At 35.0% G+C, this 21911-nt stretch overlaps 2 protein-coding genes and 1 long non-coding RNA gene across 6 annotated transcripts; 1 reads left to right on the top strand and 2 right to left on the bottom strand.

Annotated features, from left to right (window-relative positions):
• The first annotated feature begins 1350 nt into the window (after positions 1-1350).
• LOC8263014 (putative leucine-rich repeat-containing protein DDB_G0290503) lies at positions 1351-13710 on the top strand. 4 transcript variants are annotated; one of them, XM_015716015.3, is made up of 12 exons: positions 1351-1672; positions 2172-2264; positions 3059-3161; positions 3998-4198; positions 4302-4424; positions 4621-4658; positions 4733-4865; positions 5368-10596; positions 11258-11413; positions 11579-11677; positions 11756-11898; positions 13041-13710. In XM_015716015.3, exons 3-12 carry the CDS (start codon positions 3084-3086, stop codon positions 13297-13299), a joined length of 6459 nt encoding a protein of 2152 aa, XP_015571501.2. In that variant the 5' UTR covers positions 1351-1672; positions 2172-2264; positions 3059-3083; the 3' UTR covers positions 13300-13710. The 4 variants fall into 4 exon arrangements, with proteins under 4 accessions (XP_015571501.2, XP_015571500.2, XP_025012191.2 ...); XM_015716014.3 differs by having other exon boundaries at positions 1353-1672; positions 13020-13710; XM_025156422.2 differs by lacking the exon at positions 1351-1672 and adding an exon at positions 1747-1862 and having other exon boundaries at positions 13020-13710.
• A 266-nt stretch (positions 13711-13976) lies between these two features.
• LOC8263015 (membrane-anchored ubiquitin-fold protein 3) lies at positions 13977-16905 on the bottom strand. The gene is made up of 3 exons (XM_002513818.4): positions 16263-16905; positions 15174-15344; positions 13977-14507 (listed from the first exon to the last, which is right to left on the bottom strand). The coding sequence occupies exons 1-3, from the start codon at positions 16390-16392 to the stop codon at positions 14452-14454; spliced, it is 357 nt and encodes a 118-aa protein (XP_002513864.1). The 5' UTR covers positions 16393-16905; the 3' UTR covers positions 13977-14451.
• A 1581-nt stretch (positions 16906-18486) lies between these two features.
• LOC125369223 lies at positions 18487-20601 on the bottom strand. The gene is made up of 2 exons (XR_007214864.1): positions 20096-20601; positions 18487-19135 (listed from the first exon to the last, which is right to left on the bottom strand). It is a non-coding gene; the product is annotated as an uncharacterized LOC125369223 (long non-coding RNA).
• Positions 20602-21911: the final 1310 nt, after the last annotated feature.

The raw sequence follows: 21911 nt of genomic DNA, 5'->3' as shown, positions 1-21911 counted from the left end.
TTAGGGGTCATTAGCACTTTGCCTTTCTTCCTTTTCAGTCTTTTTCTAATTCCACACAATTGAACAGTGAATACGAGGATCTTTATAGATGTAATGCACGTGATAAGAAAGGGGGTTATCACGTGATAAAGGGCCATTGGCTTAGCTGTGAAGATATAATGCTAATCTCATCCGACTAGAAACCAATAGACTAGACCATACCCATGTGCTTTTGTGTATATTTAAATTACAAGTAGACCCCATTGATGCAAAAATTTCCATGCCTAAATTCTTGCATTCTTGAAATTGAACCCACTGCTCATCAATCACCACTTGTTTGTTGCTTCATATTTTGGCTACCTTACACCTCCTATTTGTCTATTTTCCCTTTTGATCAATCATCCGATCAATGTATAAAAAAAAAAAAAGCAACTTTAAATTTGTTTCATAAGAGAACAATATAAATCGATTCGAGTTATTTTACTATTTTAAATAAAATTACATGTAAATTTTAAAATTAAATATAATTTTTTATTTTTATATATTTTATAACTCGAAAAGAATATGTAATTATTATTACCTATGGGGCTCAGTCAATAATGTACTATTTCAATAATTTACACCGATTCCTTTTATGAAGCTTGGCCTGGCTAGTCGAAGTACACATGCAACAATGTACAAAATTTTCTTTTTTTTCAAGAGGGATATGTTTTTCAATCCTGCAATAATAATATTGCATCCGGAAAGAGCTAACATTCTTATCTTCGAATGCAAAATATTGAATAACTCATGATGATTCTGCAACAGCCAGAAGAATCCAATTGCTAAATCTGGTCCGAAACATGTCCCCAGACCCTCCAAAGTGGAAACTAGTCAGTCTTGATTAGTCAATTACAACCCTCTGTTCTGTCACATATGGTGGTCCTGCGTAGCCAATTGCAGCCCCCAGCCAAAAAACAAGAAAAGAAAAGACTCATAATTTTTATTAACAATGTGGCTTAACTCGCTGGTTATCCGATCCATTTAAGTGTAAATTGTCAAAATAATTTAATTAAATTTAATCAAAATGTGCTAAGCCTAGTGTAATAATTAATATAATAATACCAGATATTCATTTAAAATATTTGAAACAGTTTACGGTTTAATTATACGTATCTTTTAAACCAAAACTTTATTAATACATCTTAATGTCTTTCCCATACAGGGCGCAGCTCTGGGTTATAATAGTAATTTACACATTAGGCACATGTCATCATGATCAAATATATTTATATAATAATTAATCAACAATGTCAAGCTGACAACAACAGTTTTCCATGCTTTGGCGGGATGTCTCTTTTCTTTAATACCATATTATTTATCATTCCTTCTCCATCTTTACTAAAAAAAATCCTTTACGACTGATAGTAGATATTTCACCTTCAATTTCACCTCCATCTCACCTTATTAATTAATTAAATCCCATTTCTTCTCTTATAATCTCTTTTTATCAACCAAAAATTCACTCTTTTCCGAAAATCCCAACAACCCAAATTAATAAAATAAAAAACACAACACAGTTCCTTGGAAATCTCCTTCTCTCTCTTTCTCTCTCCCTCTCTCTGTCTGAAGCTAAGACAAAGAAAGAGAACCTTCTCTGTAAAGATTCCCTATTCTCGCTTCCACATTAAGCACCCGGCAGATCCGTCGATTGGTACCTAACTAACCCCTCATTTTATTCAAACACTAATACTAAAGTTTAAGTTTTTATGTCAAATCTTTGAATAAAGTTTCTTAATTTAAACTACCCATGATCTAAATCTCAAGTATTTGCTTAAATCTCTTTGTTTTACTTCACTACATTTTCTGGGTTCTGCATTTCTTTAGTTAAAGTTCTAATACTGGTAAATGCAGTACTGTTTCTTTTGCCTTTTCTTTGTATTATTATTTTTGTTTTGTTTTGTTTCTTAAGAAATTTTATTTTATTTTATTATTTTGAAGCTTTCTTGAAGTAGACTTTCAAGGGTGCATATTTTTCTACATTTAGCTAGACATTTTGGTTTTTTGGATTCTTTTTTACTCTTTGTTCTTTTGTGTCAGTCTTTTTTTGACCCTCTTTAAGTCTTTTACTGTGGAGTAGTAGCGGGTGCGTTTTTGGTGCTTGTTTGTCGTTTTATGAGGTTGAGATTTTGAAAATCACTGTATTCTTGTAGGGTTTGGATCGTGGTGTGTCTTCTCTAGTTGGCATTTTGATATATCTTTTTTGGGGTTGACAATTTAAGAATGTTTATGCCTCATTGAAGCAGGTATGATCTACAATTAGCTTAAAATTTGTTACTTTTGTTCTCTTTAGCTGCAATTTTGACTTGCATTTGTTTTACCTTCTGTTTGGTTTCTGAGGAAATGGACAAAAGGCATGGAGTTGTTGCAAGTAGTTGGATCTTGTCTTGTTTAGTGCTTTCTGGTTTTCCTTGGGATCAGTGATAGTGTCTGGGTCAAGGATTTTGTATCTGCATTTGAGTTAGTTTTTTATCCTGATTGTGTTATAATTGAGGAAAGAGATTTATAAGATACCAGAGATGACACTTTACTATTTGAATTTGTTATTAATGGTTATTTGTTTTCATGCAATGTTCATTTGCTGCTGAATTAACTTAATACGTTAGTTAGTACTGGCGTGGTTGCAATTAAATGTGTTTGTTATGACTTAGCTGTAGTTTACTGGTTCTTATGCTGCCATGGTTCTGTGATCGGTTTTGTATTTTTTAGTACTGCAATTATGTTTTCTAAATGTACTTTTGGCTGTCCATTTTTCAGTAGTTACACCTGATACTTTTAGGTGCCGGGCTGTCTTAGTTGAAGTTTGCCTCAAGTTCTTTGTTTCCTTCATTGTTTACTTTTTTTATTTATCTACATAAAATTTCTTGATAACCTGCTTGCTGAAGTCTCGGGAAATCATCACAATTCACAATTCTCCATGATGGCTATCCAGCTTGTTGGTTGCTGCTTCCAAAGAGAATTTCATTTGAACAAAAGCATCAATTCTACTTTCTTTGCCTGGTGAATCTAACTATCTTATTGGTTCTGAACTGTTATGCAGCTGATGATAGATTAATGTTCCAGTCATGTCGAGGATCACTAAATGGAAGCTTGAGAAAACAAAAGTAAAGGTTGTCTTCCGGCTACAGTTTCATGCTACACATGTAAGTGTGCTCTCCTCAGTGTTAACATCTGTATGTGGCTGATAACTATTGTGTCTATTGATGTACTGGTACTGTATTTTTGGTTTTATATAATTTTCTTAAAGAGCTTCATCAGAATCAAGATTCATTTTGGTGTGAAAAAAGTTCGTAGAAGAGTTTAACCAGTTAGGTTCCTGCAAGGATACCCCATTGGTAAAAGCTTGAAATCTATATCAGTAGGTTTCAAGTTTGAATACCCAAGTCCCTAAAGAGAGAATGACCCCTCATTTTTTTGTACTCATAATTTAACTCTATAGACAAAATTCACTGGAAAGGTTTAACAAGCTAGGTTCCTGCAAGGATATCCCAGTGGTAAAAGCTTGAAATCTACATCATTAGGTTTCCAGTTTGAATTTCCTAGTCCCTAGGGAGAGAATTACCCCCCTATTAGGTTTAACAAGCTGCTCGTACTCGTCAGGCCATAGGCCAATAGTCTATCAGAGACTGATCATAACCTAATAGGCTAGAATCTATAAATTATTGGCCCAACAACCGGAGGTGAGGTTGGGCCAAAGTCAGTTCCTAGGTATTAGTAGAAATTCATATAGGTTCACATAAGCACATTAAATCACAATCCTTTTCCAGTGTGGGATGGGAGGCTACATTTAGTTTTGATATTTCACAGAAATGTTGAAGCATGCATATCTTAATATGAGCATGATATTTGTAAGCTTATTATGACAGCAGTTCCTAAGTGCATGTTTCATGCTTGATTACAGAACTAGTATTTTGTGTATGCATAAAGAGTTTATGGACTCTACCATGACTGAATGACTCGTTTTTCTCTGGCGATGCAGATCCCACTAGTGGGATGGGATAAACTTTTTATATCTTTTATTCCTGCTGATTCGGGAAAGGTAACATCAAAGACAACCAAAGCCAGTGTGAGAAATGGGACCTGTAAGTGGGCAGATCCCATCTATGAGACTACCAGACTTCTCCAAGATATTAAAACCAAACAATATGATGAAAAGCTCTATAAGCTTGTTATAGCAATGGTAATCTCTTACTTCCTGATTCTGTGGACTAGTTTTTTCTATGGTCCCTTGGCACCTTTATGACATATACTTCTTTGATCTGAACCTGTTTAACATGCATCAGGGTTCATCACGATCTAGTATACTTGGTGAGGCTACCATCAACCTTGCTCATTATGCCGATGCATTGAAACCTTTTGTCATTGCCTTGCCTCTTCATGGATGTGATTCTGGCACAATTTTACATGTGAGAAATTCTGAACCTCATATGTCTTTAGCAAGTTAGTCTATTAATACTGCTAAATGAGCCATTTACAATAAGATTAATGGGCATGTTCATGGCTTACACTAACTTGTTGCTTGTTTTCTACATATGTGCATAATTAGAGAGATTTTTATCATAATACTCCCATAAGATGTTGAATTTTGTTATCCATTCACAGGTGACGGTGCAGCTGCTTACATCTAAAACTGGTTTCAGGTAAAACTTCATAACATGTAAACGCCATATTTCATCCATTTCAGCCTGCACTTATGGGTGGTAATTGCTTTCAGAGAGTTTGAGCAGCAGAGAGAACTTAGAGAAAGGGGCCTACAAACTGACCAACATAGTCCTGATGAATCATCTGGTCGCAAGGTATCATCTTCGGTAGAGACCATCACTGAGCAGATAGATAAGGACCATAAGGTTTGATCTGTTTTCTTTGTAATGCCTTCTTTATCGCGCATGATAACTGATTTCTTCTCAATTTGCTTTGTTAGACATGACCAGGATGGAAGTTTTAGTCTCGAACATGCATGCCTTTCTTCCTATGCAGACGTGCTGTGTAAGATTTAAAAAAAGAAAAGGGCAATAAGGTCCCTCTATGCTGTACTTGCAAGATGTCAGTGGATGGTATCAAAAAATTATGTTAGCCAAAAGATGAAAGTGAAATTTTGAATTTGAAGTTTGTGAGAGTGTCTTTTTGCACATCATAATATGTTGTCAACGTACTTGATGGGTTCCTTTCCAAGATCCAATAGGGTGCCTTGTCACTTTAACTATAAATTGATGGAATAATAGGAAGACTGCATGTATTTTTGCTAATTTGAATTTATCAATTGGTGCTCTTTTCTTTCCAACTAATACAAACTGATTTTAAATTTCTCTGTCTCGTGTTTTTCATTCTATATTCTTTTCCTCACTTTAGGCACATACAAGAGTTAAATTCAGAGAAAAATCTAAAGATCTTTCTTCGCTCGAGGAAGAGGTGGTGCCAACTGACGAATATGCAGACTCAGGTGTTGGATTTGATGGCTCTTCCAATACCTCAGAAAGTTTATATGCCGAGAAGCATGAAACATCTAGCACACATGAAATCGATAGCCTAAGAAGTACTGTATCTGGTGATTTAGCTGGAATTTCCCCCAGTCAAAGTCCGCAGCTGGAGAAAGGGGATCCTCCTGATAATCGGTTTTCAGTGCAGGGAACCAACGATTGGGTTCAGGGCTGGAGTTCAGACTACTCTGTGGATAATGACTTGGCAGCTGCTTATGAAGAGAACAGTAGGCTCAGAGGCAGCTTGGAAGCAGCTGAATCCTCTATTCATGAACTGAAAATGGAGGTCAGCTCGTTGCAGAATCATGCTGATGAAATAGGTCATGAAGCACAAAAGTTTGCTAAGGAACTTGCTGCTGAGATTGCTTCTGGAGAAGATCTGGTAAATGAAGTGTCTGTGCTGAAATCAGAGTGCTCAAAGTTGAAAGATGATCTTGAACAGTTAAAGATTTCCAAATTATGCCCTTCCTTTATCGACAGGGAAGCTTTTGGGGCAGAACAGGATCAAATATCTCTTAGATGGCTAAAGGGGCTTTTGGCCATGGAAGATAAGATAAGAGAGCTTCAAAATAAGGCATGCCTTGGCTACAATGAAAGAGACCTTAGAATCTTTCAATCAGACATAGAGGCATTGCTTGATGTCTTGCAGAATCTCAAGCAAGGAAGCGGACTCACAGTTTCCAGTCCCAACTTGATTTTGTCTGAAGGAGCTAGCTTGAAGGAGATTAGAGAAATGAGTCCATATAAAAATGGCCAGTTTGCAACAGGGACTGGGTTTGATGTGGACTTATATCAACCAGAAGGCATGCTTCATTGTCTTAACATACCTAACCTGATTTCCCATGAATCTGACACTGTAGATACTACCAATGCAATGAAGAACAAAATTTTTGAACTTCTGAGAGAGTTGGATGATTCAAAAGCAGAACGGGAGAGCCTTGCAAAGAAAATGGACCAGATGGAGTGTTACTATGAAGCCCTTGTCCAGGAACTTGAGGAAAATCAGAGGCAGCTACTTCAAGAGCTGCAAAATCTCAGAAATGAGCACTCAACTTGCCTATATGCAATTTCATCAACTAAGGCTGATATGGAGTCCATGCATCAAGGCCTTAACGAGCAGATATTAAGACTTGCCGGAGACAAACATGATATGGAATCCTTCAACAAAGAGCTTGAAAGAAGAGCTTTAACTGCAGAAGCAGCACTGAAGAGGGCACGGTTGAATTATTCTATCGCTGTGGATCAGTTACAGAAGGACCTGGAACTGCTTTCTTTCCAGGTTTTGTCTATGTATGAGAGTAACGAGAACCTCATCAGGCAAGCCTTTGTAGATTCTTCACCACCAAACACTCGAGGATGTGATTCAGGGGAATATGCAGTGAAACTCTTGCAGTTCGAAAATCAATCCGCTGGGATAAGGAAACAGCAGTTGGGTGGAGATATTCATTTAGATGAATTGAAGAGATCGCTACACCTACAGGAAGGGCTCTACCGGAAGGTTGAAGAAGAAGTTTGTGAAATGCATTTTGTGAATATCTACTTGGATGTGCTTTCAAAGGCTCTCCAGGAAACCTTGGTTGGTGCTTGTGAAGATGTACAACATCTGAAAGAGAAAGTAAATGAACTTACACAACAGCTAGAGCTTTTGGGTAACTCGAAGCAGTTACTGATACAAAAGCTGCAGATTGCAATGGATGAGGTTCACTCTCTCAATGAGTACAAGGCTGCTTGCATTGCTAAATGCAATGATATGGCTCTAGAAAACCAAACTTTGGGAGCAGATTTACAAAATATGAGCCATGAAAATCATCTTCTTATGCAGAAAATTGCTGAATGGAAATCTATGGTGATTGAATACAGAGGTTATGAGGAAAAGTTAGAGGCATATGCTGCAGAGAATGGAGAGTTGACATGCTTACTGGAGAAGAAAACCCTAGAAATTGGGATTCTTCAGAATGAAAACATCTCTTTGCAGGATGAGTTGAAAACTATCAAAATTGAGTTTGCTGAGCTGGCTTCTGGAAATGAAAATTTGCAGAATTTTGTTAATTCTCTTCAAAATAAATTACAGAACTTACTGCTGTCCTATGACAAAAGTATCATTGAAATTCATCTCGTTAGTGAATCTAGCAGTCAGGATTTGCAGAACAAGGACTTACCAGGTCTACTGATGCAATTAGAAGAGCTTCAGCATAATGCATGTAATAAGATTCTCCAGCTTGTAGAAGAGAAGAAATATTTAATGCATGAAAAAGATGTTGCACAACTGTCCATTACTGCAGCTGAATCAGATACTGCTTCAATGAAATGGAAGTTTGAACATGAAATAAGGAACATGGTGGAGAAATTAGATAAATCAAATGTTTTACTGCAGAAGCTTCAGTTAGATGTTGAGGCTTTTGCTAACAGACTCGGTGTTAGCTCTGAACTGGAAGAAAAGTATGCACAGCAGCAGAATGAGCTTTTCTCTGGTATTGATCAATTAGAAGTTGAGCTACAAGAACTTACTTCCAAGAATAGGGACCTTGCTAACGAAATCATTGCATTAGAGACTGGGACAGCAGCAGAACTTACAAAGGAAAATCAAGCTTTAACAGTATATCTACAGGATAAAAATGAGGAATCAAGCAAGCTTTCATCAGAACTGAAGAGCTTGAAAGAAAGTCTGCAATCTCTCTATGATGAGAACATGGCTCTGATAGCATCTTCACATGATAAAATGGAGAAGTCTGCTCAGCTTGCTTCAGAGGTAGATGGCTTAAAGAGTAGCTTGCAATCTCTGCGTGATGAAAACCAAGCTTTGATGGTAGCTTCACAGGATAAAGCTGCAGAAGCTGCTAAGCTCGAATTGGAACTAAACAGCTTGAAAGGAAATTTGCAATCTGTGAATGATGAAAACCAAGCTTTGATGGTGATCTCAAGGGATAAAACTGAGGAATGTGCGAAACTTGCATCTGAGCTTAACAATTTGAAAGAAAGCTTGCAGTCTCTGCATGATGATAAAAAAGCTTTGGTTTTGTTATCACAGGATAAAATGGAGGAATCTGCCAAACTTACATCAGAGCTGAACCTGTTAAAAGAAACTTTGCAATCGTTGCTTGATGAAAAACAAACTTTAATGGCATCTTCCCTGGATAAAACTGAGGAATCTGCCAATCTTGGTTTGGAGCTAAACTGTTTGAAGGGAGGCTTGCAAACTCTGCATGATGAAAATCATGTTTTGATGGCAGCTTTACAAGATAAAACTGAGGAAGCTACCAAGCTTGCATCAGAACTAAAAAAATTGAAAGAGAGTTTGCAATCTCTGTATGAGGAGAATCAAGTTCTGGTAACATGTTCACGGGAAAAATCTGAGGAATCTGCCAAACTTACGGCAGAGTTAAACAGTTTGAGAGATCATCTGCAATCCCTATGCAATGAAAACCAAGCTTTGGCAGTGTCTTCAAGGGATAAAAAGGATGAGTCTGCCCAATTTGCAGGAGAGCTGAACTGTCTGAGAGAAAGTTTGCAATCTCTGCATAATCAGTTGCATGGTGAGAGAAGCTTGAGAGAGGGTTTAGAAAGTAAAGTTACTGATCAAATTTCCAAATTAAATGAGAAGGAGTATCTAGTACTCCATCTCAACAAATCAGTGTCAGACCTAGAATCAGAGAATTTAAGAGTTTGCAGTCTTTTGTCTCACTATGAGGATAGCCTTAAAATTGCCCGTGAAGAATGTTCTTCCATTCCTGATCTCAAAATCGAGCTATGCAAAATGGATGAACTTTTAATAGCCACAGATGTCAGTCTAATTTTCACAAAAACTCAGTATGAAAACAAGGCTGCTGAGCTGGTTTTGCAGCTTCGCGCCTCAGATACGTATCTTGATGAACTTCAGAAAAAGCATATTGAAGTAGAAACAACGCTAAATCGTTGTCTTGCTAATGAAGCTGAGTATACTGAAGAGAATGCAAAGTTGTTGGCAAGTCTGAACTCCATGAGATCCGAGTTAGAGGCGTCTATTGCTGAAAATAGATTACTTGTTGAGGCAAACAGAGTTACTACAGCTGAGCTTGAGGAATACAAGGATTGGGCTCGAGATGTTAGGCTTAATTGTGAGGATCAAAGGCAGCATTCTCTAGTGGTTGAAAGGCTGAAGCACTTGCTGGTGAGTTCTGAAGAGGAGATTGATAATTTGGTGCTCTCCAAGGAAGAGCTGGAAGTCAAAGTTCTAGTACTCAAAGCCAAATTGGATGAAGAGCAAGCTCAGATAACTACGATGGAAAGATATCTTGATGAATTAATGATTCTGAAGAAACAGTACAATGAGCTTTCTCAGAGGCTTGCCGATCAGATTCTGAAGACTGAAGAGTTCAGAAATTTGTCTATCCATTTGAAGGAGCTTAAAGACAAGGCTGAGGCTGAGTGTGTCCATGCTCGTGAAAAAAAAGACACTGAAGCACCAGTTGCCATGCAAGAGTCCTTGAGAATTGCATTTATAAAAGAGCAGTATGAAACAAGGCTGCAAGAACTGAAACAGCAACTATCCATCTCCAAAAAGCATAGTGAAGAAATGTTATGGAAATTGCAAGATGCCATTGATGAGAATGATAATATGAAGAAATCTGAAGCTTGTCATCTGAAGAAAAATGAAGAATTGGGAGTGAAGATCTTGGAGTTGGAGGCTGAGCTACAAGCAGTACTCTCCGACAAGCGTGAAAGAATGAATGCTTATGACTTGATGAAGGCTGAAATGGAATGCTCATTAATAAGCCTAGAGTGTTGCAAGGAAGAAAAACAGAAACTTGAAGCTTCTTTACAAGAATGTAATGAGGAAAAGTCTAAACTTGCAGTTGAAATTGCTCAGATGAAAGAATTGCTGGAGAACTCCAAATCAGCCAGGAACATCAAGGAGAAAGGAAATTGTGAATCTTGCAGAGTGGATAGCATGTCTTTCAGTGAGCTGGTTTTAGGAAATATGAACCAGAAAATTCCTATCTCTGATGCTTCATGCTTGGAGGAAGATAGTTTAAGTACTTGTGTAGAAGCCAGCCATACCTGCCCAGCTCCCAGAAATGAAGCTGACCAAACAGGCACGCTCATCACTGTGCAACTTGAGCAGGTAATTACAATTTTCACATTTTAAGTTCTAAATTGACTAGTTATTTCATTAATTTTGCAAATTGATGGTAGATGTAACAAATTTGCAGTAACTTAAAGTTCATTTCTGTCGCAGCAGGAGCATACTATTACTTATTATAAATGTATCCTACTTCTGATTTCTTAAATAATGTGGTCCTTCAGTTATTATATCATTTTGCATCCATGATGAAAATTTGTATTTTCTTATGTTTATGCTTTAACATGCAGCATGATCACATGGTTTACTAGCTAAAAACAAGCCTTTACTGCCCTTGAAAGTCTGTATTTTCTCTCATCTTGTACATCGTTCATGATGATAAAATGCAAAAATGTAATTAATAAATAAAGCCTATAATGATGAAATTTTTTATGAATGTATTGTAGATTTAAATTATCTTTTTCTGGGTACTCTTGTAATCTCTCATATTGTACTTCTTTGCTTTTAGCCGCCGCTTGCCTGTCAGTTATTTTAACGTCTGTATTTAAACATCACTGATTAGTCCATCATTTTTAATTATTAAAGCTTTTCTGACATTTGTGATAAGAACCAAAAGATATTGAAATTTCTTCCCCCATGTACCGTCATATTGAACACATTGAAGGGATTTGTTTCTAAGTATTTATTTGCATTACATGGTCAGGATGCTCTTGTATCTAGTGGAGTGAATGGAGTTCAGAGTTCCATGCTCCTAAATGACGAAAGGTTTCTGCACAGTGATATGAAGCAATTAGCTCTTATCAACGATCACTTTAGAGCTGAAAATTTGAAGTCTAGCATGGACCACTTGAATAATGAGGTAGGGATATTGAGACTCTGAGGCAAGTGAGAAGATGCATATAGATCACTCTCATCTGTTTGATATAGTTTGGCATAATAAGGAAATGTCCGTTACATCCAATAGCCCCAGATATAAGGATAATGTTTAATGAAAAACTAATACTTGTTTATATGTCCAATGTAGTTGGAGAGGATGAAAAATGAGAATTCTCTGCTGCAAAATGATCATTATTTTGACAAAAAATTTCCTGCTTTACAAAGTGAATTTATGCAGTTACAGAAGGTAAATTAATTCTCCTTCATGCCTTGTTACACATATTAGCACCCTTCTCAAATACACTTACTTTTCTGCTTTTTACAGGCCAATGAAGAACTAGGAAGCATGTTCCCCTTGTTTAATGAATTCTCAGGAAGTGGCAATGCACTAGAAAGGGTGCTTGCATTAGAAATCGAGCTTGCGGAGGCACTTCAGGCAAAAAAGATATCAAGCATCCATTTTCAGAGGTATTCCATCAAGTACCGCTATAAAATGCCTGCCAAACATGAATCTTTTTGGCAACAATGGAGCATACGAAATTCTCTCTCTCTACTCTCTCCCTCATGATTTCATTAGGCAATTTCTTTTTCCTTCAAAGAGAATATGTCTTGCTTTAATAGACTGGGGGCAAAAGGAAAGAAGCTCAACCATGTCTATGGAATTTAGTTTGGCATGACTTGCAAATGCTGGTGAGGATTGTAGACCAGTATCTTGGACTTTGGCTTCTAGAGTTCTGAGCGGTACTCCCCTTAGCTAGGCCATACTCCATAAGATGCTTATTCCATACCCAGAGACTCTTTCTCCACCTGCTTCAACTTTCCTATTTCATTTCTGCATCTCTTTCCAATTAAGACATATTTCATTTCTCCATGTCTTCTTTCTCCTACTTCTCCTAGGTGTATGGCCACAAATCCATACATTAACACATATCTTATATCCCTTAAACTGAAAGTATGCAATCCTCTATTTGGAATTCTCTAGTCAAGAATTAGTAGGAACTTTATGGTCTTGATATCACTTTTAGCCCGGATGTATCCCTCGTTTAGTCCATTGCCAATCTCATATGAAGAAGCAGTATAATCACTGATTTTATATTCTATGCTTGTTATCTGCCTTGTCATCTCTTTATTTTCTTCTTTTCACATGACTATGCCCCTTGTCTGTGGGATTTGTTAAAGTTCTTACTAATGCAGTTAACCCGGATCTTGCTTTATATATATATATATATATATATATATATATATATATATATATATATATATATATATATCATGTTTCTGCCTTTCGATGTGCTGCAAACTTGCTCTCATATCACTAATAAGCTAATAGATATGTGGTCAGTTGTTATTTATGTCCACCCTTAAACTATTTTATAAGTTACCTTGACTGCTTGCATTGGCTAGACGTAAATTTGTTCTAGAATTCATTTGTTTAAATACCTTCACACATATTGTAGGTAGGATCCTTTCAAACATGTGAAACCTTTGATGCATAATTGTCCCAAAATTTTGGACATGGTCCTGTACATTTAGAATTTTAACTGAAAAACAGACAACTATTAAAATATAACATTCTTCTTATTCTCCAGTTCTTTCTTAAAACAACACAGTGATGAGGCAGCTGTATTCAAGAGTTTCAGAGACATCAATGAACTTATCAAAGACATGCTAGAACTTAAGGGAAGGTATGTAGCTGTGGAGACCGAACTGAAAGAGATGCATGAGCGCTACTCCGAGCTAAGCCTTCACTTTGCAGAGGTTGAAGGCGAAAGACAGAAACTCATGATGACTCTCAAGAATGTTCGGGCATCCAAGAAGGCCCTACACTTAAATCGGTCTTCATCAGCCTCGCTTGGGGACCATTCCTAGTAGCCACTACGACAGGCTTCAATCAGCGTTTGGATTTTTCAAATTTTCAGAAATCCCTTTACTGGGTAAGGAGTTAACATCTTTCCTTGCCACATGAATTAATTATGTAGAACGGAAGCAGCAATTATGGAGTTCGTAGGTATTACAACTGCAATTTTCAAATGTAACAAGCCTCTCAAGGATGGCACGAGCTTAGAAGCAGCTGTATTTTTGTGTAAATAAAACAGTATTTGCTGGGTGTTGTTCCCAGTTGTTAGTATCATAAGGTATAGATCCCTGTAACACTGTGGCCTTTCTGGTCCATGTTGTAAGTCATTATACTGTATAGTAAAGCAAAATCATGAAGAAAACAATTTTGTTTAATTACAGAAACAAGTGAGAAAAGTGTATTGCCTTCGCCCCTTGCCAAAATTTCATGTGGAATCTCATTGTGGTATTTTTCCGGTCGGCTAATGCGTGCAAGTGTTAACACCTGCAATGGGATTATGGTGTACTTTTGCTCTTAATGAGATTCATGAGGAGAGGTTGCATTCACAAATGAATAGGCAAAGAAGATAGTTTTGTTAATTTCAAGACCTTTCCTCCAGCCTTCAGCTCGCCTAACCAAGGAAAATAATATGTTCCTTGATTAATTTCAAACCTAAACCAACAGTATTTCAGTAACAGCAAGAGCGATAGGAAGACAAATTACAAACTTTACTGATCATATGAAACAATTATTTGTTGCACTGTTCTGTAAGCAGTCTGATTACAACAAAAATCAAACCAAATCAATAACTTCTTCTATATGTTGTTTTCTTTTTCTCTACTTTTTATTCCTTTTTCCACTTCATGCTGATAGAAGAAACCCTCTTGATCAACTAACTTCTAGCTCACTGATCTTAATTCCTTTTTGCATTCACAATTAATGAAGGAACTACAGAGTAATTTACTAAAGGAAACCAGTGGAAGAAACATAGTTTTAGAGCATCTTCTGAGGCCACTCAGAACTAGGAATTCCTGAAACATATAGTCAAGGCTTTTCTTAGGCCACTTGACACAGTTTGGAAACAGTTTTGATTTCTGAACTGCATCTCAACTACCATCTAATCAAATACTTCGAGAAGAAACAACACCAGCTTGAGAAACCTCAGTGATTTTAGTCACTCATAACTACAAGATTGAGCATGAGCACCCTGTCTTCTTTGAAGAATCCTTCCGGAGCTTGTCTGTTATTTTTTAAAAAAAAAGAAGTATCAGTTGTTTGATCCATTAAAATAGCGTTTAAAACTGGATCAATAGTCTAGTAATCAGATACATGTCTCATGGTGAAAACATATTAGACTTTAAATCCTTAATTCTCCATTTCAATCCCTTGAAGGAACACACACCATACACACAAAAGCAAAATAAATAAATAAAAAGAAGACAATAGGATAAATTGGCAGTGCTATGAATTTGACCAAGTACAGCAAGAACCAGTTTTCAAGACAAGCAATATAGCATATGGATATGAGGAGGAAGGGAGACAATAAACTAAGATAATGTCCAAGACCCGAGAAACATAAGGAAAGCCTATTTTATCTGGCATATACAAGGTCAATTAGCCTTATTATTTTCCAGAATCATCATAAGCTAACGACAGAGATACCGTGGGCAAAAACTTGAATCTCTATCATTCCTGGAATATTTACTCCAATTAAAGGCAAACCATAGAAACTTTTGCACATGTAGACTTAAATATTAGGAATATGATGGTTGCACTAGTCAAGAATGATGAAAAGTAATAATAAATGTTACCCCATATAAACTGCAGGAGACAAGTGGATCACATGAGTACATTAAATGTTACAAACATGTACATCTCAGTATTACAATATGGATATGTGAATTACCACTGATTTTCTCTGGCATGGGAGGTCGCAGAACAACATGCATGGTGATGACACCTCCTGGAAGTTCACCAACTGGAAGTCTGGACTCAGCAAGTGTCCTGTTGTTTTCCAGTATCTTTCCACCATTTATGAGTTTCAAATCATTGACAGTCTTTGGACCATTTTCTTTATCTGCCAAATAAGCACCGCACTCTTTAGAAAATGCAATCCAATCAGATAACAAACCACAACTTTATAGTAACTAAAGTACGCATTTCAAGATTAGGGGCACTTTAGATTTTTCTTTCTTCTTTTCTTTTTCATTTTCGGTGCTGGAGTGTGTTGATGCATGATATTGCTAATTTACCATATAAACAAATTTTCAGATGCACAAGCACAAAAATAAAATGCAGAATGAAAGCTCAAGCATATTAGAAGAAAACAATGCAGTCTATCCATTAACATGGAGGTAGCCATGAAACTCAAATAAGTTCAGCATTGTACCATTCTCATTCTAAATCCCTATATATTCCAAAACAGTAGAGTGGGATCTTCTTGTCAGTTACAAAGAGCATAAACAAGGCAACTGAGTAACCATAACGGCAATAATGTTTATCTAGACAATCAATCCTTCTTTTTGCACCAAAGCAAACTGTTTAAGAAAACAATACTTACTGCATCTTCAGAGTTCAAGCCATTTTAACATGTAATTTACCTAAATCTAGACCCTTTTGCAGGATTTTCATCCACAAAAGGGCTTCAAGAATTGGGCACAACTATTTTCTTAGAGATCAGAAAAGTCAAATAAGAGAAACACCATCAAACTTGTGAAATAACTTGAATTGGAATTGAAAAAGACAATAAAAATTTGACATGTGGACAAGGTAGACAAGGCATATAAAATCAATATCTCCAAGCCAGAATTAAGAAAAACTTAGAACCAAAGCTTCCTACCTAACACCCCAACTAATACTCAATCATAAATTAAAAACTGAATATTCAAATCTTGAAGGAATGAATCAAAAACCAATATGAAACAGTAATCCCAAAGATTGAGCAGAAATAATAATTGAAGATGCATAAAATTGGTCTTAAAAAAAAAAAAAAAACCTTTTGGCCACTGTGCAATTATCTTCTCTTTGAGAGTTACCACTGTAGTTGCTGGAGTATATTTGTTAGGCCCAATATCAGTACCATCTGCCAGCCTGAATTTCAGTTCAATTAAATCTTCTCCTGCCATTGACAAATCAGTTCACCAAAAATCCCACCTCAAATTTTCATACTAATCTCCAAGAAACAGCTATTTGTCCCCAAAAGGTCCAAGAACCCTCTCAACAAATCCTCTTTTGGCAAAAATTTCAGCAGAGAATACTGAAAACTAGCATTCATCAGTTGCAAACACAAACAGCATCAAGGAACAAAAGACCAATCTTTCCCACGAAATCCACAAAAGAAACAATCAACTAAGTATGATTGAAAATAGTTTCTTCTTGAATCCCCAGATCCTATTATCTAATCTCGATGCAACAAGCAAGAGGGTGTGGGAGTAAATTTGATGAGAAAAAAATATGAGAGTAAACCCAGGAAAGAAGAGAGGCAGGTATTGAATTTGCTTGATGTATAAAGAAAGAAAGAGAAAAGAAAAAGAAAAAGAAAAAGAGAGAGAGAGAGAAAAAGTAGCCAAATGTAGAAGGTTTCAAAGTGATAGTTTTACCTGAATCTAACAGAAATATCCAATGATATTTGAAAATGACACTTTTCTTTTAACTTCACATATTTCGGTGCCCCCCAATTTATTCACCTGCGTGCATTACTTTATCCTATCTCGTAATTTTCTTTAACAATATTTTTGAAAGAGAAGTAGGGTGGAGGAAAGAAAAGAAAGGAATATAAAATGGGTGAATAAATACCTATTTTCCTTTTATGTTTAGAAAGAAAGGTAAGCAAAGAAAAATAATTATTTTTTAAAATTTAATTAATATTATGCTCTTCACTTATATAGATAATAAAAAGATAAAAATATAATATATGTATATTTTTTAATTTTCCATGCTCAACTTTGTTTTTTAATTTTTTACACCTTTTTAAGAAAAGACTAAGACTTTTTTTTTTATAAAACTTAGTTTAATCTTTTATTTATTTACGAAAGTATAATGGTGGATACAAATTTTTTTATATTATCATAAAAATAACAAAAGCGAGAATAAAATCAATTCTAAATTTTTATCTATTAGAAAAAAAAAAACTTTTATCATTTGAATTAGAGTTTAAATATTATTAATTTAAAAATTCTCTTATTTTCTAAAAAGAAAATTTAATCTTGATTTGATTTGGTAGCAATTTTTTTTTATAAAGTGATTTATTAGCAATTCTTAATATTTATGTTTCTCAATTATTGGAACCATCTGCCTTTTCCTTTAACTAATTAATTAGTATTTAATATGTAATTAAATAAAAGAAAATGTATCGTTTGTTAAAATATGTAACCATGGAGAACGATGGTTTTAGGGTATGAGTTGATTCCACGCAACTATAATGATTCTTCATGCTTTATAAATTATTAAACATGCAATTTAATGGAAAGCATGATTTTCTTATATCAATTAGGAAACTATATTACTTAATAACTTTTGTAAGGTGGCAGGCAGGTTTGAACCTTTTCTTTTTCTTTCTTTTTAAGAAGGCAGGCAGGTATGAACTTAATATAATCTTTTTTATTTAACAACTAAATGTGGTTATATAATGTTTAATTATAGTTACCTTACTATGGTTATTTTCTGATGAAAATAAATGTCAAATTAGCCCTCTAAAAAAATTATAATTTAATAGAGATTTAAATAATAAATTTTTTATTTAAAATTATGTAAAGTTTATTTTTATATAGAATATTACTGTCGAATATATATAATTCCGCTTATGGATAGCCATTTAAATTTTTGCTACTCTTGCAACTCTTGTATGAGAATTTTCTACCCTTTAAGTCTCTCATTCATAGGAAGTCATTTATTATTATTATTATTATTATTATTATTATTTTAAAAGAGATATTTGGGAAATTCTTAAAGGAAAATGAGGATATCAACTGTTATTGCATTAGGAGGCAAATCAAACAGTGATCACAAGTTGTGGCGGACCAGAGAAAAGAAGTTAGAAGGATAAAAACAAAGGAAGAAGAAACGGAGAGGCGAAATACAAAGAAGAGTAGAAGTCAAAAAAAGAAAAGAAAACATTGAGAAAAAGATTGAAGTATGGTATGATTGAGACTTCCAACATCATAATTACTCTTCACCATAATAATGTATCTGATTTACTTGATAGCAAGGACCACAGCCGATGAAGAGAAATAGATACTGATTTTATTTTTTTTACTGATTCTCAGTAACTCTGAAGACAAACTGGTAACATATAATTGACATTGATGATGACAACACAGAATAACGAAATCTGAAGGGCCTGTACAATGGTTCGCCCTGACTTATGTGTCACTCGCTAGATTAAGCTGATCAGCAAACAGAATGTCTGCACCAGCAGAATCTGAATTAGAACCAAACATACAGAACAAATAGACAAAATAAGAAAACAAGAAGAACCCTTAAGATGTAATTAGCATATAGTGCCGGCATTTACTATGATCCAGACACACACGTACACAAAGACCATTTTCTCCAGCCATCGAACAACCTCACCCTCTGCTAGTGCTTGAAAGAACCTGTCTTAGCCTTCGCAGGTTTAGCTCAGTGGTAAGGATGCAGCTCGTTAACATGCAACTGATGTTGAATGTCACAGCTTGAAAGTGGCTGAAAATTCACATCCTTATATAATTACTGAAGAAGTTCCAATAAATGGAAGCTCACAATCCAAAATGGCTGTTTTCAGGTTTCAACATCAATTCGCCACTGTCACCCGGGCACAACCCCACCATTATTTCTTTCTCTTGTTCTTCTTAACATTACACATGGCTTGCAACCTTATCAACAGTTTACCTGCAACCAATGACAGGCAAATTAGAAGTTCCCCTTTAAACATCTAGCAAAGCACCACAAATAAAGGAAGCTCAAAATCATCCAAATAGGAACTTTCAGTACAACAATCATGTATTTACATGACATTCAGATGACAGTTCATAACCAAACTAGACCTCAGTTCCAAAACTAGTTGAGCCAGCTTTATGATTCTTTTTCTCCTTTCTGTTGGTTCCAAAATCCATTTTAAGATGTCTTACTGTTTTTCTACCCATCTATCATAGATGGAGTACAAACAAGTTGCCAGCATCCATTACCATAAAGAATCTTTTTCCACAATGATAATTATGAATTCTGATGGAGACGTTACCAATTCAAATATGGCAAATTTAGTTGTGTTGCATGATATTTTACCTCAGCCTAAAACCGCCTTAATGATTGTATTGTAGTTCAGTCCCCCTCTGTCCAATGCTTTGATTCTATAACTATATTCCTCTTCATATTTCCTACTTTTATATGGTGGAATATGAATTGGAAACAAAATATAAACCATTAAAATGATGGCTTTCTTACTGTTGCAATCTCCATCAGAGCCCACCATTAAGGAAAAAGAGAGCTCGTTGGTATAAAGAGAATCAGAATAATCTTAATACAATCATGCTTGAAGAGCATAACTAAGATATGTGGAAAATAATCAAGGATCAGAATCTAAGAAGTGCCCAAGTACCATGGGGTTAGTCCAATTCGTTCCTTTTCCAAAATCAAATCTTCTTAATTGCACCATGAATGATAATTAAATCTCAAGAAGAATATGAATTAATGAGGTTGAAAAAAGAACAGAAAACAATTGGTGAGACCTACAACGGTATGTTATTGCCCTTGCAGAATTTATAAACTAACAAGCACGAGATTCATGATGAACAAGATGAACACTACAATGCAACCTTGGTATATCAGTCCCAACCAGATTTAAATGCTTACCTGATGCTTCGTTCCCACACTGTTCCTGAACCTATACCTTGTTCTTCATCTTCAACACAAAAAGGATTCATGTAAAATTATGAACAGTTGAAGCACACAAGATTTACCACTAGATTACTTATAGAACCATCTCGTTGCTGTCCATTTCTGAAAGTTATGATTGCCCGTCTGCATATTGTGCTGATATTATGCAGTGGTCTGCATGTTTGCATTAACTTGATCATTCCAAGAAGGACGCAAACTAATACCATCTTCCGCTCTAGCGAATCCTAATTAACCAGGAAACCTCCCTGCAAAAGAGAATCTATGTAACAAGTGAGGGATCTTTTCAGTCTAGGTAAAAGGGCTGACTTTGAAATAATTGGACAAACTCTTTGAGTATACTACTTAGAGACTATAAAAAATATGAAGAATATGCAAAGCTCATGCTCAGAAAGCAAGTATTGTCGCTAACAAAATGTTTAGACGGCAAATGAAGCTTATGCTTTCATTAATGCGAAAAACTAACTGATTTACCAAAGGACTCTTTATATAAGTTACTCTTTATTATAAAAAGCTATTCAATAAAATAACACTCCAATACACCTTTTATTTTTAAAATATAAAATAAATAGTAGATTTAGCTCTATACATTTAAAGAGTTAAATTCACTCTTTATCTTTATTCGAATTAATACATTATAAGTTTTTATATATTTTATTAATTGATATCAATTATCTTTTAATTTTTTTTATTAAAAATAATTTACTTTCTATTTTAAAAAAAATAATATTTAAAATATTAATACTTGATGAATAAAATAAAATAAAAATAAAAAAAGTATTAAATTGAAAAAAATTATATTCTTTATAAGTAAAGATACTCTTTATTAAATAAAAAATACTTTTTAAAATAAAGAGCATCACTAGGAATACTCTCAGTTTTAGTAACTAAATTGCCACATCAGCAAGAGGAAACTGCCACATCAGCAAGAGGAAACAAGTAAGCAATTTGTTGCAACATAAATAAAATACTAACAATGTGTTTGATGAAAGTTCATTAAAGAATTTATTTCATTTAAAAGAAAAAAATAGATATAAAAAAAGAAATAAAATGTCTTTTAAGAAAAAAAAGTAAAATAAAAATTATAAAATTGAAAATAATATTTTAGTATTTTAATATATATTACCTTACTAATATAGATTCATTTAGAAATTCTGTCTATTTTACTAAATTTTAAATTTATAAATAATTTCTATGAATTTTAATTAAAACACATTATAAATAAATTAAAAATATAAATAAACTCGTATTAGCCTCGTCGAGCTGGAGCATACAACCCAGCTTGGAATTAGATAGATGAAACGTATGAGCTGCAAGGGACCTCGTCAAACAATCAGCAAGCTGATTGGCACAAGACACGGGGAGAAGATGAACCAAACCAGCAATAATCTTGGAGGCGAGCTATAACCACAATCAATTTCTATATGCTTTATACATTCATCAAAAGCTGGATTCTGGGCTGAGTATGTAGCAGATTGATTGTCGCAATAAAGTAATGCCAGTTCGTGATGAGGAATTTGAAACAAGTATTTGCGCCATTGAATTTCACAAGTGACTTCAGAAGAGGAACGAGATATGGTTTTCTTCTTTTCGGACTTCCAAGAGAAGTGAATTACCAAGGAAAACACAATAGCCTGTGATTCATTTCCTGGTGTCAGGGCATGAAGCCCAATCTGAATCACTAAATTCCTTTAAATGTAGAGAGGAGGAAACAGATAAAAAAAAAAATTAAAAAAAATCTCCTTGATCAGGAGCATGTTTCAGATATCTAAGA

The sequence above is a fragment of the Ricinus communis genome, chromosome 2 (genome assembly GCF_019578655.1).
Source record: "Ricinus communis isolate WT05 ecotype wild-type chromosome 2, ASM1957865v1, whole genome shotgun sequence".
NCBI lineage: Eukaryota > Viridiplantae > Streptophyta > Magnoliopsida > Malpighiales > Euphorbiaceae > Ricinus > Ricinus communis.
Note: the sequence above shows the minus strand (reverse complement) of the source record. Positions and strands in the feature narration are given on the sequence as shown.